We start from the raw sequence: 17,620 nt of genomic DNA, 5'->3' as shown, positions 1-17,620 counted from the left end.
CAATTGCCAGTAATGAAACTGAATCAGTAATAATAAAAAGGAAACTCCCCAAAAGTCCAGGGCCAGATGGCTTCACAGGTGAATTCTACCAAACATTTACAAAAGAGTTAACACCTAACCTTCTCAACCTATTCCAAAAAATTGCAGAGGGAGGAATGCTTCCAAACTTATTCTACAAGGCCAGCATCACCCTGATGCCAAAACCAAAGATATCACAAAAAAGAAAATTACAGACCAGTATCACTGAGGAGCATAGATGCAAAAATCCTCAACAAAATATTAACAAACTGAATCCAACATTACATTAAAAGGATCAGATAGCATGATCAAGTGGGATTTATCCCACGGATGCAAATATTTTTCAATATCCACAAATCAATGTGGTATACCACACTAACAAATTGAAGAATAAAAATCATATAATTGTCTCAATAAAAAGCTTTTGAAAAAATTCAACATCCATTTATGATAAGAACCCTCCAGAAAGTGGGCATAGAGGGAACATGCCTCAACATAATAAAGGCCATATATAACGAGCCCACAGCTAACATCAAACTCAATGGTGAAAAGCTGAAAGCATTTTCTCTAAGATTAGGGAGAAGACAAGGTTGCCCACTCTTGCCACTTTTATTCAACATAGTATTGGGAGTCCTAGCCACAACAATCAGACAAGAAAAAGAAATAAAAGGAATCCAAATTGGAAAGAAGAAGTAAAACTGTTGCTGTTTACAGATGACATGATACTATACATAGAAAATCCTAAAGATGCCACTAGAAAACTACTAGAGCTCATCAATGAATTTGGTAAAGCTCCAGGACATAAAATTAATAAACGGAAATCAGTTGCATTTCTGTACACTAACAATGAGCTATTGGACAGAGAAATTAAGGAAACAATCCCATTTACAATCACATCAAAAAGAATAAAATACCTAGGAATAAACCTACTGAAGGAGGTAAAAAACCTGTACTTGGAAAACTATAAGACAGTGATGAAAGAAATTGAAGACGATACAAACAGATGGAAAGATATACTGTGTTCATGGACTGGAAGAATTAATATTGTTAAAATGACCATGCTACCCAAGGCAATCTACAGATTCAAAGCAATCCCTATCAAAATATCAAGGGCATTTTTCATAGAACTATAACAAATAGTTTTAAAATTTGTATGGAAACACAAAAGACCCTGATAGACAAAACAATCTTGAGAAAGAACAGAGCTGGAGGAATCACACTCCCTGACTTCAGACTGGACTACAAAACTACAGTAATCAAAACAGTATGATACTGGCACAAGAACAGACACATAGATCAGTGGAACAGGACAGAGAGCCCAGAAATAAACCACACACTTATGGTTAATTAATCTACAACAAAGGAGGCAAGGATATACAATGGAGAAAAGACAGTCTCTTCAATGGTGGTGTTGGGAAAACTGGACAGCTACATGTAAAAAATGAAATTAGAACACTTCTAACATCATATACAAAAATAACTCAAAATAGATTAAAGACCTAAATGTAAGACCAGAAACCATAAGACTCCTAGAAGAAAACATAGGCGTAACACTCTGACATAAATTGTCACAATGTGGGACCTCCCTGGTGGCGCAGTGGTTAAGAATCCGCCTGCCAATGCAGGGAACACGGGTTCGAGCCCTGGTCTGGGAAGATCCCACATGCCGTGGAGCAGCTAAGCCCGTGCACCACAACTACTGAGCCTGTGCTCTAGAGCCCGCGAGCCACAACTACTGAAGCCCGTGCGCCTAGAGCCCGTGCTCCACAACAAGAGAAGCCACTGCAATGAGAAGCCCACGCACCACAACAAAGAGCAGCCCCCGCTCGCCACAACTAGAGAAAGCCCAAGTGCAGCAACTTAGACCCAATGCAGCCAAATAAATAAATAAATGATAAATTAAAAAAACAGATTGTCACAATGTTTTTGGAGGTCTGTCTCCTAAAGCAAAGGAAATAAAAGCAAAATAAACAGATGGGACCTAATTAAGCTTAAAAACTTTTGCACAGCTAGGAAACCATCAACAAGTCCAAAAGATAACCTACTAAATGGGAGAAAATATTTGCAAGTAATACGACCTATAAGGGGTTAATATACAAAATATTTAAACAGCTCATACAACTCAACAGCAAAAAACCAAACAATCCAATTTAAAAATGGGCAGAAGACCTGAACAGACATTTTTCCAAAGAAGACATACAGATGGCCAACAGGGACATGAAAAGATGCTCAACATCATTAATCAACAGAGAAATGCAAATTAGTACCACAATGAGCTATCACCTTACACCAGAACGACTATCGTCAAAAAGAACACAAATAGGGCTTCCCTGGTGGCGCAGTGGTTGAGAATCTGCCTGCTAATGCAGGAGACACGGGTTCGAGCCCTGGTCTGGGAAGATCCCACATGCCACGGAGCAGCTGGGCCCGTGAGCCACAGCTGCTGAGCCTGCGCGTCTGGAGCCTGTGCCCCGCAACGGGAGGGGCCGCGATAGTGAAAGGCCCGCGCACCGCGATGAAGAGTGGCCCCCACTTGCCGCAACTAGAGAAAGCCCTCGCACGAACCGAAGACCCAGCACAGCCAAAAATAAATAAATAAATAAATAAATAAATAAAATTTAAAAAAAAAAAAAAAAAAGAACACAAATAAATATTGGTGAAGATGTGGAGAAAAGAGATCCCTTGTACACTGTTGGTGGGAATGTAAATTGGTGCAGCCACTGTGGAAAACAGTATGGAAGTTTCTCAAAAAACTAAAAATAGAACTCTCATATAACCCAGCAATTCCACTCCTGGGTATATATCCAAAAAAAAAAAAAAATCCCACTAATTCGAAAAGATACATGCACTCCAACGTTCATAGCAGCATTATTTACAATTGCCAAGATATGGAATCAACCTAAGTGTCCATCAACTGATGAATGGGTAAAGAAGATGTGAGATAGATATATATATATATAATGAACTCAGCCATCAAAAAAGAATGAAATTTTGTCATTTGCAACAACATGGATGGACTTGGAGGGCATTATGCTAAGTGAAATAAGGTAGATAGAGAAAGACAAATACTGTATGATATTGCTTATTTGTAGAATCTAAAAAATTTTTTTAAACTAGTGAATATAACAAAAAAGCAACAGACTCACAGATATAGAGAACAAACTAGTGGTTACCAGTAGGGAGAGGGAAGCAGGCAGGGGCAAGATAGGGGTAGGGGATTAAGAGATACAAACTACTATGTATAAAATAAACAAGCTACAACACAGAGACTATAGCCAAGATTTTATAATAACCATAAGTGGAGTATAACATTTAAATATTGTGAATCACTATGTTGTATACCTGAAACTTATATAATCTTGTACATCAACTGCACCTCAATAAGAAAATTATTTTAAGGAAAGGACCAGATCAAGAAGGTCTTGTACACCAAGCCAAGGAGTTGAAACTCTAACTTGAGTGACAGTGGCAAGCCAGGGTGGTTTGAAACAAGGCAGTGACAGGTGAGATTAGAGCAGTATTTCTCAAAATATGACACCTGGAAGAACACCACCAATAGTATTTGGAAACGGGTTAGAAATGAAAATTTTCTACCCCAGCCCAGACCTACTGAATCAGAAACTCTGGAGATGGGCCCAACAGTCTTTTGGGGGGGGTTTTGTTTGTTTTGTTTGTTTGTTTGGCCGTGCCACTTGGCATGTGGGGTCTTAGTTCCCCGACCATGGATGGAACCCGCACCCCTTGCACTGGAAGCACAGAGTCTTAACCACTGGACCACCAGGGAAGTCCCATGGCAGTCTGTTTTAACACACCTTCCCTCCAGGGGATTCTGATAGATGCTAAAGTTTGAGAATCACTGGATTCAAGTTTAGAAAGACCACTCGGTCTGGGACTGGGTGTCTGGGTAGGAAGGTACTGCAACACTCCAGGAAATGTGATAGTGAGAATTCATTTTTTCATTTAACAAATACTTGTTGACCATCTACTATGTGCTAGACACTAAAGATTCAGCAGTGAGCCAAGCCAAGCCCATGCGGTAATGGAACGCACGTTCTAGTGGAAATAATAATATCTATTGACATCATTTATGCAGTTCCAGATGCTGTCCTAAATACATTTGGGTGTATATTTATTTCTTCATCCTCACAACAACCCCATCAGATAGGTACAGTTTTTGTCTTCATTTTACAGTTAAGGAAACTTAGTTTAAGTAGTAGAACCCAGATTCAAATCCAAGGTCATGCCCTAGATGCCAATGTCCTAGGCACCACGCTGCACTGCTTCCACAGCATCATAGTGGCAGTGGTAGTGAAATGTATTTATTCAGAATATATTGTTTTAGTACCTACTGAGTGCTAAGCACTGTTCTAGGAATTTAGTTAACAAGATCTCTCGCTTGATGGAAACTACATTCTAGTGAAAGATAAATAATAAAATTAAGAAACAAGCAATATAAAAAAGCATTATGCTAAGAAAAGGAAAAAAAAGAAACAAGCAATATAAATAGTATATTAGAAGGTGATAAGTCTTGTGGAAAAAAGAAACACTAGAACATAGTAAGACAGATAGAGAATGTGATGGGAAGAGAGAGCTACAGGGATTGCGATGGGCAAGTTGAGATATCAACAAAGACTTGAAAACAAGGAAGTTAGCCAAGGGGATAAATGGAGGAAGACCATTCCAGGCAGAGGAAGCAGCTACATCTAAATCCTTAATGTGGGAGCAGGGTGAGGAACAGCCAAGCCAGTGTGGCTGGAGCAAAGTGATCCCGGGCTCCAGAGCAAGGGAGGAGAGATTGCGTGCAAATCTTGTAGGGCTTTGTTGGTTTTTACTCTGTAAAACGGGAAGCCATTGCAGGATTGGGAGAAGAGAAATGACATAATCTTGTTTAGGTTTTAACAAGATCGAACCTATCGTTTTGTTGAGAATAGACTGCAAGGGACAAGAGAAGCCTGTTGGGAACTATTGCAATAACCAGAGGGGGAAAAGTGATGGTGGCTTGCGCTGGATGGGATCAGTAGAGCCAATAGGTTTTGCAGATGGATGGATATTTTGCTGATGGAGGGCCAGAGAAAGTGGACTCTAGGGACCACCTACCGAAAGGGGGAGACCGTGGAAGGGGCAGGTTTGAGGGTGGGTGTTTGGAGGGTGGTTGTTTTGGACAACCTGATAGACGTTGAATACACGTTGGTTATACGAGTCTAGAATTTAGAGAGAGATCTGGGCTAAGGAAATAAATTTGGGAGTTGTAAGTAAATAGGCAGTCTTTTAAATGATTAATAATGTAGGTAATGTTGGGAAAAGATAAAGCTATAGGTGTCATTTATCATAGGTTTACTAATTGTCAGGCACTGTGCTCGACCCTATGGATTGGCTCATTTAATTCCAACAAAATAAGAAGAGGTGGTACAGATAGGAGGTATCTACCATCAGGGACCAGACGCACCAATGGTCTCTGTTCTCTGATCGGCTTTTTTAGGGAATTCAGTCTGTGATTCATGCAGCGGGCTTCTCTCCACCTCGAAGTGGGCTTGGGAAGTTGCAAGGCTCCACCCGCGCGCTTGCGCACAAAGGCCCGTTCAGAGGGGGCGGGGCCTGAGCGAGCACAAAGGGGCCTGAGGGAGTTGAGCGCTCGAGCTGCGCTGGGCGTTGCCAGGGGAAGCGAGTGTCGCCGAGGCCGCTACAGTTGGCCTCTCGCTGGCCCAGCGCAGCCCACGGATCCCGAGTGGAGAACACGAGCACCGCCGGGCTCGCTGGCGAGCTTCCAGGCGGGGCGCCCCGGCCTCTCAAGGATGGCCGAGCGAAGGTTACCCGGGCGAGCAGGACCCACGGGTGAGTGGGCGCGTCGCTGCCGGGTCGGGCCCTGCCCGCCCCGCCCCTGTGCCTGCCAGGCCCCGCCCCGAAGCCCAGGCTCCGCCCCTTCTGCCCCAATGCTCCTTCAGGGTACCTGAGATCTGTCCGCCTCGCTCCTCTTTTTTCTCGTTTCCTCTTTTTCAGGAAGGGTCTTTAATTTCGAGTCTCCGTAGTTTCCGCGCCGCCTTTGTCTTTAGGGGTCTCGATTCTGGGGGCTCCTTTCTGAGTTCCCTGCAGGTCAGTCATTTGATCCCCAGGGTTTAGGATACTTTCTCCATCTCAGCCTTCTCTAGGCAGATTTTACCTTACAGACGTGATTGTTGATTTCTGGAAGGAAAAAAAAAAAAAAGTTTGAGGGACCAGAGAAGCCCCATCGGTCAGCTCGCGGGGTCCCCGAAAGGAGGGGCTTTCTGCTGTGCAGATGCACACTAGCACACCTGGACCATGGACCACCAAGGCCTGTTATGGAAACCAATTCTGTTGTTCAGCTGAACCCCCAAAAACTTTGGGAAGGGAAGTGTAAGAATTGTAGAGACAATCTAGTGAGACTTCTTCTCAGTTCAGGAAGCAGAGGCCCGCGAGAGTGAACTGACTTGGCCCAGGTTACATGCTAGTTAAAGGGCCCCTCCGCCGTATTCTGCTGTGTCTAGGAATAGAAAAAATAAAATGGGGAAAGAAATGGAAGATTAGCCTTTCTGATAGCTCTTGGGGTTTTAATACGACTATAAAAGTAAAAGCACTTTTCAGAGCTAGAAGAAGGTGATGACTTTTTGCATAGAAGGGAGTTTGAGATTACATCAAAGGCTTCTGTTAGATAAAAACCTCAGATTGTCACGGACTTAATATTGGTGGGATTTTTAAATACCCACATAAACCCTAATACTGTTTAACAAAATTTGATTTTTGCAAACTAGAGCGTCAGGCATTGCCATTTCCTGTTTTTCCAGACACAGCTTAGTATTACAGAGGTCAAATGTATTTTATATAAATTATTTTTTGCCACAGCTGTCATTAAAGAAACCACTAACTTTCACAGTGCTGAAGGCTACCAGCAGAATTAGTGCTGCCAGTGAATTTCTGGGAATCACGGAAATCTTTAAGGAATTTTAAGTTGATCTTTCCTATTTTTAGTTGCATTCTGTTTTTAATAAGTAGTAAGTGGTAAGAGAGACCAAAAGAATTTACACCATCACCATATAGTGTAGCCACTAGGGTTCCTCTTATGGTGAAAATACACTCACGTTCCCTTTAGATATTTTGGGAAAGCAGAGTATTGAAATGCCTGATATGTTAGTTTATTTATTTATTTGGCCGCGTGGCATGTGGGATCTTAGTTCCCCTGCGCAGGGATTGAACCCGTGCCCCCTGAAGTGGAAGCACAGATTCCTAACCACTGGACTGCCAGGGAACTCCCAAATGCCTGATATGTTTAGGGGGATGCATATTTCTTCTGAGAAAAATGGCGATTTCCCCAGTAGTTAAGCTGAATGCAGCATATTTTTCTGCTCTATTAAATGTTTGAAAATGATGAAAGGTTACATAGATAACATTTAGGAAAATACTTTTTGAATGACTATGAGTAAATAAAAGTATTTTATTATATATCAAAAAGCCAAGCCTCAAGCAGAAATGGCTTGGGTGAAACAAAAATTAAGATAGTATCACTGCTCTGAGAAAACTGTAAAACCAATGTTAAATATTACAGCCACTAAATTCATATAAAAACATGACTCATTTTGAAAGTATTTTTAATACCCTGAATTTGCACCTTTTTTCTCCCATGTTTCTTAGTGTCATTTTCCTGTGGAATATATATATGTATATATATAAAATATATAATTATATATGTTACTGGATCATCAGGCTGTACCACATATGTCCAACTCACTTATTGGTCATAATTAGTATATGTGCAGCAATGAAGCAGTCAACCTCCCATTAAAATGAATGCAGTTGAAGGACAAAGTTTGACTGAAATATGGCTTATGTCTTGTTGTGTCAGGTTTTCCAAATTTTACATAAATTTATACAATAACATAACAGTGTACTGCCTTAAATTACAACATGAGCCTGAACCTAAATTAATAAATAAGCATCAAAATTTTTAAAAAATCAAATAGTAACAATACCTTAGTTTTCTTCATTCTCATCAATATATGTGTTAGCATGCACATGGGAAAAAAATGCAAACAACAATTCTAATGATATATCCACTTAGGTGGTTGCTACCATCATCAGAGTGAGAACAGGGTGACTCAAATGACTTCATTTAAACACAGAGCTAAGTCTGAACAACTGTGGGAATTATGGTTTCAGAATAGAATGTCAATGTCATAACCTTTAGAATGTTACTTATGTAACACAATTCTAGAGGAGGTAGGAGGAAGCATAAGACCAATTTCCTTATTTTTCCTAGAAATGAATCACTCAGTACTTGTGCGTGATTTATACATGGACTTCAAACAAATGACTTAGTCTCCTAACAGTCTTTTTTATTAAGTATTTTATTATTTATTAGCAGTCTTTTATTACTTTTATTTACTTAACAGTCTTTTTATTAACCATTTAGAGAACTTTTACACTACATCTTTAATATTGAAGAAACATTTAATATTTAATACTGAAGAAACATTTATCTGAAGTTCAGCAATTCCCGTCAATTTTATTTCCATTTCCTATTTTCCCTCCTGGTAAATCCAGGTAAAGCTAAATTTATTACACTTGTTAAAGCATTTGTTGTAAGATTCCTTTTCATAAAACTTTTTAAGTCTGTCCTTCTAACTCATCATTTGGTTGGGATGATATTCACCTGATGGATATTTCTAACTGTTGTGATGATTATTTTGCCTTCTCTTTTTGTACTTTAATGTTTTGCTTGACTTCTTTAACATAATAAGCATTTGTCATTAGAACTGAAAAAATTCAAAAAATATGAATTCATTTACAGGATGAAACCTACTTTATTAGGTCTGATTTTAATGTATTTCAGCCAATAGAAACATATTTAAATAGAAGAATGAATTCAAGGAATCATGGTGAAAATTCTGGGCACTTTATTTTAATAAATGACTGTAATATATAATAATTATATAATATTAAAATATACATATATTGTATATAATAGGTATTATATAATATTATATATAATAATAAATGTTAAATGAATGATATATTTTGGTAATAAAATAAGAAGTTGCCAAAAAAACAAGTGCAAGACTATGTCTTTGAAAAACTGGCTATACAAGTTTGGTGACTAGACAGTTACGTGAACACGAGCTGAAAATTTAATTTTAAAGGCTACATTGCTTTAAAGTCAGGGATCTCAGTGTCAGGACAGCCACACAGCTGTCATTGACTGTGTCGACAGTCCGTCTTCTCACATCGGGACACAGTGGCCTGAGTCAGGGGACTGCGGTGACTGGCATGTTTCCAAACAGTCAAGAAAAGGAAAAGGAAGAAACCATTGCTTCCCAGTAAGAAGAAAAGGAAGAGAGTGAGAAGACTGATCTTACATTCCCTTAACGGACAAAAAGGGAGATGAAGTTTTGAATATGATTAAATGAAACGGTGGTGGGATATTCTGACAATCTCCTGAGCAGTTAAAACCAAGAGTGTGATTTCAGAAATGTATAAACTATTGTCTGAAATACCAGAACTAGTCTGCAGCATTTAGGACAGCACTCTGTAACTCTGAATGCAATTTTATGTATCTTTCAGGGTTTATTTTATTTTATTTCCAAAATAGAACATGAATCCTTCTCACTCTTGGAATTGAATGTTTAAAAATCTAATATATTAATGGGATTCTTAACTCTCTAATTTTTTTAAATGCTAGTTTTGTCCGTTCTTAAAGGGATTTCCCAAACTGTCACTATTATGTTATCTATTAATGTTGTTTTCACATCTTTCAGAAATTACTGGTAATAAGACCTCTGTAGCCATGGCTAGTTCTGATGTGAAACCAAAATCAGTAAGTCATGCCAAAAAGTGGTCAGAAGAGATAGAAAATCTGTACAGATTTCAACACGCAGGATATCGAGATGAAATTGAATATAAACAAGTGAAGCAAGTTTCTATGGTAAGATTTATGCCTCTACAAACCTGAACTCAAAATGTTTGTTAGGTGGTGAAAAGAACTAAAAACAACAAAAAAACCAACCAAACAAAAAACCCACCGCCAACAAAGAACCAGAGAATATTAAAAGGGAATTCTACTCCAGCCCTCTCGTTTTACTGATGGGGAACTGAGGCCCAGAAGAATGATTTTCAGGCAGACTGGGGCTAGAGGTGGTTCCTCAGCACAGAAACATTAAGAATTTTCTAGCTTTTACTGACAACTGTGCTGTGAACCTTTTATGGTAGACCATCAAAGCAGAGTCATTTTCTCTCCCTAAGGTAATTCTATGATCAGATATTCAGTTTGCTGTGGAACTATTGTTTCTTTCCTGTTTCTTTTTTATTTTAACCACAAATTATAAAGGGGTTAAATTCTTTAGGTGACAAAATCTCCTGACTTTGGTTGTGTATTCCAGACTTTCTTGAGAGATTAGAGACATGGTTTTGCTTTCCAAAGACTATACCAAAATCTAGATATGGCCCCAGTTTATAATGTGATTTTTTAAATTCATTTATTCTACTGAATACTAGGAGGCTGAGTTTGGGAGGATATTATAGAATATGACATAGTATTCATAAATGTATTTTAACTTTTAGAGCTGAGGTTGCAACAAAGTGTTTATTATTAACTTGTTTTTTATTTTTGTTTTATGTTTTTATTATTAACTCACCATTGTTCAGAGACTAATTCTTAGATGGGTTTTTCAGATCCCCATATTCTTTTTCTTCCTTCATTCTACTCTTTGATCTCTGCTTAACACGTCCTAAAAAAGTAGATAGGAAAAAAGATGGAGGCAATACAGACCTAAAATGTAATAGACTTTTTCATTTAATGGATGTTAATTCAATAGAGATTATTAGGGGTGGTAAGGAATGAAATTAAACATACTGATCAAATGAGGATTTGATGGATGACTATGACTTTCACATGTCCATTTCTTCATATCTACTAGCATTTTACTCTTTGGTCCCCATTACCAAAAGGGAGTTTTCATTACTCTATCATCTGTGGCTTCTAAATAGTTGTAAAACACAAGCATCAGCATTTTAATGCAGTTCAAAAATAAGCTTCATACACTTGCCTTAAGATTGGGATAGGCAATGCCCCTGAAAGGTGTATAAGACCCAGGATCATATAGGCAAGGCGATCATACAGGCGCTGATGCACCTACACCACCACCCCAGAAACTGTTGTGATTGAGATCAGATAAGAGATAAGATCAGATTTAAGGGAACACAAAGAACACCCTTAAAGGGGAAGTCCCAAAAAGCACCTGAGGGTTGTGTATGTGTGTGTGTAACAACCCGATCCACTGTATGACTTGACAGTTGTAGAGAGGTTTTGCATTTCACTTCAGTGTATATCTATTGGGTACCTGCCATGTGCAAATTTCTGTGCCAGGTGCTTTAAAAAGATAAATATAAAAGCAAGTGCCTGACCTCAAGAAATTTAGAGTACAGGATTTGGAATCAGTCTGCCCAGGCTTTGCATCCTGGCTCTCCTCCTTGGCTAGGGAACCCTGAACAAGGTTCATAACCCTTACTGAGCTCAAGTGTAAAATGGTGATGCCAGTGCCTGCTTTAGAAAATTGTCTCAGGAATTAAATGAAATCATGTGTTGCAAATGCCTTGCACTGTAGTGCTCAGTAGTAGTTTGCTGAGTGAATGAATGGCGTTCAGTGAATGATAGCTTTTATTATTCCTATATCTTGGAGTGGAAGATTAAGAGTGACGAACAATAAAAACTTATGCAAGTGAAAATACATGCCCCCCAAAATTAAAGGAAGATGAAATTTTCTTCCTTCAGGGACAATCTTCCAAAAGGGCTTCATGCCCCGAGAGGCATTTGCAGTGGGCCTTAAGGACGGACAGGAGGGTAACTGAAGGCTTGCCTTGATTGGCAGCAGTCTGAAGGGTTTGGGCGATGTTCTTATCCTTACCTGAAGCACATGTCCTTATGGGCACTATTAATGCTTACTGATCTCCTGCCCAAGGAGAGCTGACTTGAGGACCATATCACACCCCTCCACCATTCTCTAAGGAATGAAGGTTTCCTAGGTTGAATGGGAGTGATGGGTAGAAAGCCAAGAAGAAAAAATTATGAAACAGCAAAGGGTTATAGAAAGAAAAAATCCTAGAGGCTGATGAGACAGAACCAGTACCTCTGTTTGGAAGCCCCCCTGATTTCCTAGGGTGAGGCAGCTGGAAGCAGAACCTCAGTCCTTGTCTTCTTTGAAGAAAGAATTCAGCAAAGTGACAGAGATTGTGAAGCAGATAAAGTGTTTATTGGGAGCAAAGTACGTGTTGAAGAACACACAGGCAGACTCAGAGTTGCGCGCAATAGGGGTGGCTGAGATCGCTTACATGGGGGCAGTCTTCTGGGTTACCTCTGACCAATCGTCCTGTTCGTGCCCACATTTGGCCTGACTCAGGGTCCTTCCTGGTGGGTGCACACGCATCTCTCAGCCAAGATGGATTCCAGCGTGAAGGTTTCTGGGAGGTTGGCAGGACATACTATGGGCTGGTGGCTCCTCTATCCTTTGGCCCCTCCCGAGACTGAGGACCTTCTCTGCGCATGTGTCCAGCCAGAAAATCCCCTTTGCCACAAGAATGAGAAAAATGTGGTCATGTTGTCTTCCGCCCAATCAGGGCTCTGTTCCTGCTGGTCTCTTATCTCGAGGTGTCAGCAGGAGACTGGTTGCAGCTGCCCAGCCTGGGCCCGTCTGTCTCCTTCCTCAATCCCGCATAAAGTGCTGTGGGTATTCTGAAGAAGCAGCAGTGTACTGTGTCTTCACTGAATGAGGTGGTTGGGGGACCCTACTAAATGAGAGCGCCTGCTCTTGGCCCCAAGAGGAAGACAGCGGTAACGGTATCTTGAGAACTTCTTCCTTTCTCTGCTGAGGGTAATGGAAGCAACAAAAAGCAGGCTTGACCTAAGCGATGGAGAGCATTGCTTTTCTCTATGATGTACGTGTCAGAGAGCCTGCCAAGGTTTACCAGTAGGCTGCTACCCGTTTTTGCTAACTCCTAAATAAGCGAGACCACAGAAGAAAGCGAAAATATGTTGTTAGAAAATAAAGGATGTGTGTTCTTTTGTATTCGTGGCATTTTCGTGTTCCAGTTTGGAAGCTGTGATTTATAAGTGGGGGATTGGAGAATGAGTAGCTGCCTGTAGAGATGATGTTGAAGAACAGGACTTGGTTTTTATGCCAGGAACACAAAATCAAAATACTAGGGTTTTGACAGTGGTGGAGTACATGTCACACAATCCAGAAGCAACATACCTAACCACAGCAAAAATGCATTGACCTGAGCAAGAAGGTATAACGCGAATTCAGAGAGGAAGGGGAGAAAAATGTCCAAACTAGATCAAGCCAAACGATCAAGTAAGCAAACCAATATGGCGAACGAGAAAGTCTAGTGTGGAGAAGGTAAGAAGAGATTGCTAAGGACTATGTTCATGACCTCAAATTTCTATGAAAAATTGAGTTTTAAGGTGTGAACTTGAAACATGGATATGAGGAAATACACGTGTATTTCTCTAGATACAGAGATTTTCTACATGTAGAGATTTAGATATCTCTAGTCTAACTGCTTCCTTTAGTCACCCCTGTGGCCTGGGCCTAGCCCTAATTTCCTCCTTGGGTATTATTTTTAGAAGTAAGTAAGTAATAATGCTTAAAATAGTTTGTAAACATAAGAAGGATAAAGTTTAGATTATTTTGAATGTTTTATCTTGGCTGCAGAGTAGAAATTTAAATCTAGAAATTGGGATCTAGGGAGAAGCACTGAATTAGTTGTCCTGCAGTATAAGGTTACAACTTAAGTGTGTTGTGTGTTGTGTGTGTGTGTGTGTGTGTGTGTGTGTGTGTAAGATATCACTAAGAGCTCAAGTATTTTTAAATTTAATTTTGTACTTTAATTGTTCGATGTGACTTGTGTTTTTAACTGTTTGATAGTGAAATATTATATAAAAAGAACATCAGCATTACAATATTTGTATTCTGGTTTTCAATATACAGGTAGATCGTTGGCCAGAGACAGGATATGTGAAGAAACTTGAGAGACGGGACAATACTTTCTATTACTACAACAGACAGAGGGAATGTGATGACAAGGAAGTCCACAAAGTGAAAATTTATGCTTACTAGCCTTACTTCTTGGTATTACCTGTCATTATCTTTTTAAAAATCCACTGTTTGATTCTACATCATGTAAGTGTCATTTTACAAAAGACTCCAAAATGCAGACTTCAATGGAATGTTTTGAGACACCAAAGCCATGAAACATGGTCTCTAGTAATCATCCCGTTCTGTTCTAAAATATAACTGCACTAGCATTCCATTGGTACCCGCCTTGCTCTGGTTCTTCCTGTTCTAACCGTGGTAGCATAACTACAGTAAGTCCCCTACATACAAACGAGTTCTGTTCTGAGAGCGCGTTCTTAAGTCCAGTTTGTTCCTAAGTCCAACAGAGCTAGCCTAGGTACCCAACTAACACAATCGGCTATATAGTGCTGTACTGTAATAGGTTTAGAATACTTTTCACACAAATAATACATAAAAAACAAACACAAAAAATAAAGAAAACATTTTTACTCTTACAGTACAGTCCCTTGAAAAGGACAGTAGTACAGCACAACAGCTGGTATCCAGGGGCTGGCATCGAGTGAGCCGGCAAGAAGAGTTACTGACTGGAGGAGGGAGAGGAGGTGGGCGACGGTAGAGCTGAAGGATCGTCAGCAACAGGAGACGGAGGGCAAGCGGCAATTCCACTCACACCTGACACTGATGGAACGCATGTTCGCATCTTGGAAAGTTCGCAACTTGAAGGTTCGTATGTAGGAGACTTAACTGTACTATGCAGGGGAAGAAAGAGCCCCACTTGAAACCATTGCAGCAGTTGTGTAGAGGTTAGTCCCCCCACGCCCATCACTTTGAACTGCCAGATCTGCATTCTGTGGCCCGAGGGGCTTTCTCTTGCCTCTGGAGTCCTTTGCTTCTCACTGAGTTGAGTGGAAATGCCAAGAAATGATGGTGCCTGGGGCGGAGGTATCAAAGGCCCAGCCACCTGCTTCCGCAGGGAGGAATCAACCTGAGGTTACTCTTTGCTCACGTGCAGCAGTAACTCATTGGATGACGAAGGCAACTGGTTCTCTCCCGTCCTTGCCCCCTTCCCCCAGTCCCCTGCCAGCGGCTCTTTCCCTCCTGAATCACCTCCTCGGACTTGGAGCCTTGTCCTGGGGTCAGCTTCTGGGTCCCCTCCCTGCTACCACCACCAGAGAAAACGTGTTCCGGTGCTGCCTGGCATCACTGCAGAAACAGCCCAAGTACTAACGTGCAAAGAAGGCCATTAAACCCGGGAGACTGAAGAAGTCCCCCCAGATCAGTGAGTCTTGAGGCTTTGAAATTAACTAGCTGAAAGATATAATTTTCATTATAACTTTTTTGTCACTGATAAGACTTTTTGTTTCCATTGATAAGTTCTGACCTTTAAATAGATTTTGGGTTACGAGCTCACATCTATCAATTCATTCAACTTCAGGTCCTGTTTTCCAGAACTACCTGCCCCACGAAGCTCCGTTAGTTTTTCCCAGTTCAAAACTGTGCCTTTGGGACTTCCCTGGTGGCACAGTGGTTAAGAATCCGCCTGCCAAGGCAGGGGACACGGGTTCGAGCCCTGGTCCAGGAAGATCCCACATGCGGCAGAGCAGCTAAGCCTGTGCACCACAACTACTGAGCCTGCACTCTAGAGCCCGTGAGCCACAACTACTGAGCCCGTGTGCCACAACTACTGAGCCTGTGCGCCTAGAGCCCGTGCTCCGCAGCAAGAGAAGCCACCACAATGAGAAGCCCGCGCACCGCAACAAAGACCCAACACAGCCAAAAATAAATAAATAAAATAAATAAATTTTTTTTAAAACAAAAGGCAAGGCACTGACTGGGAGACTAAGTCTGCAAAACACACACAAAATAAAGGACTTATGTCCACAGTATGTAATGAATTCTCAATATTAAGACAAGACAACTAAAATTAGGCAAAAGATGTGAACACTTAGAAAACAAAACAAAAGTGTGCCTTTTCAGAACAAACACATCATGGAAAGGATAAATAGACTGGTAAGCCTCTTTTATGCCTTTCCCATGCTGCCCAGGGTCATCTTATTTAGCACTTGTTTCAAGTCATTTATCTGTACGTCTATGGTCAGGATTTCTGTCACTGTCTTCCAGGTTTGGCACACCACTAGGTGCTGAGCATAGGAGGTCTTCTGAACCCGATAATGCTTTTTAACAAAAAAAGAAATGTCCCGTGGTAGAATAATTGCCCGCAAAGGCAGCCACGTCCGTATCCCTGGAACCTGTGGCTGTGGTACCTTATATGGCTAAGGAAACACTGCAGATGCGATTAAGAACTGGATATGCGGACATTATCCTGGAAAACCTAGGTGGATCCCATGTAATCACCCGGGTCCTTAAAGAGGGGAGAAGGCAAGTCAGAGTCAGAGAAGATGTGATGAAGGAAGCAGAGGCCTGAGACATGCAAGGAAGGAGCCAAAAGCCAAAGAATACATAAAGCCCCAAGAGTCTCCGAAAGGAACACAACCCTGCCAACCCCTTGGTTTTACCAGATAAGACCCATTTCAGACTTCTGGCTTCCAGAACTGTAACAGAATAAACTCATGTTGTTTTACACTCCTCCGTTTGTGGTGATGTGTTACAGCGGCGGTAGGAAATGGACACCGACGTGGAATAGATGAAGCCAGTAACCATCCACAGTCTCGAAGTCAGCACGAGCGTCAGCCATGGCCTGCCACTTCTGTCATTTTGCTGCAGGTTCAGATTCAATCCAAGGAAGTTGGTCAGTTTTTTGTTTTTTATTTTTGTTGGGTTTTTTTTGCCTTTGCCTCTTTTTTTCAATATTGTACTGGAAGTTTTAGCCAGGGCAATTAGACAAGAAAAAAAGAAGCATCTGAGTTGGAAAAGAAGTAAAACCATCTCTATCTGCAGATAACATGATCTTTTACATAGAAAATCCCAAGGAATACATACCCCAAAACACTGTTAGGACTAATAAATAAGTTTAACAAAGTTTCAGGATACAAGGTCAATAAATAAAATCAGTTGTATATTATACACTTGGAATGAACAATCCAAAAATGAAATTAAGAAAGCAGTTCCATTCACAGTAGCACCAAAACAAACAAAATATTTAGGAATAAATTTAACAACTGAAGGTGAAATTCATACTCTGAAAACGACAAAACAGGTATTAAGCCAACACTTGTACAAGGTCAGGCAGTTTTTATCTGGAAAGCTCTCAGAAATTAGCTCGAATGTTCTAAATGCGATGGTATCTCTCTGCAGCAAGACTCACTGCAGAAACATGGCCCTTGGGACCATGAGATGCAGTTTTGGTTCGCTGAGTCCATGTGACCAGTGCTTTCCCAATGTGCCTTATGGTGAGCATAGCGGGTGCCAATCTTTCTTTAAAAATGGGTAAGCCACTTTCTTCTCAGCTCCTTTTTAGCCACTTTTCGTAAGTGCTTGTGCCAGCTAACCAGTATGGTGCTGTGGAGAGCGGCATTGGCAGTCACTCATGGTAGGGTGTCTGTTCTGTGTTGGGACTTGGCCCA

At 40.7% G+C, this 17,620-nt stretch overlaps 2 protein-coding genes across 9 annotated transcripts in view; one reads left to right on the top strand and one right to left on the bottom strand.

Moving 5' to 3' along the window:
- Window positions 1-17,620, bottom strand: part of DCLRE1C (DNA cross-link repair 1C) — a 129,983-nt gene that overhangs the window by 51,086 nt on the left and 61,277 nt on the right. For 2 of the 3 annotated variants that reach the window (XM_007196432.2, XM_007196431.2), the window contains exon 2: window positions 5,966-6,198. The gene's annotated coding sequence lies outside the window, so the exon portion shown is untranslated. Of the gene's footprint in view, window positions 1-5,965; window positions 6,199-10,658; window positions 10,752-17,620 lie in introns of those variants that run through there. The other variant, XM_007196430.2, reaches the window with a different exon arrangement.
- Window positions 1-17,620, top strand: part of MEIG1 (meiosis/spermiogenesis associated 1) — a 53,205-nt gene that overhangs the window by 7,922 nt on the left and 27,663 nt on the right. Inside the window, exons 1-5 of one of the 6 annotated variants that reach the window (XR_009007650.1) lie at window positions 5,621-5,850; window positions 9,783-9,949; window positions 14,010-14,150; window positions 14,594-14,819; window positions 15,532-16,653. Coding sequence is in view for 2 of the 6 variants with exons in the window: in XM_007196435.2 (XP_007196497.1) it covers window positions 5,811-5,850; window positions 9,783-9,949; window positions 14,010-14,138 (336 nt within the window). In the remaining 4 variants the exon portion in view is untranslated. The other 5 variants (XR_452360.2, XR_009007649.1, XM_007196435.2 and 2 more) reach the window with 5 other exon arrangements.

The sequence above is a fragment of the Balaenoptera acutorostrata genome, chromosome 3 (genome assembly GCF_949987535.1).
Source record: "Balaenoptera acutorostrata chromosome 3, mBalAcu1.1, whole genome shotgun sequence".
Classification (NCBI taxonomy): domain Eukaryota; kingdom Metazoa; phylum Chordata; class Mammalia; order Artiodactyla; family Balaenopteridae; genus Balaenoptera; species Balaenoptera acutorostrata.
Note: the sequence above shows the minus strand (reverse complement) of the source record. Positions and strands in the feature narration are given on the sequence as shown.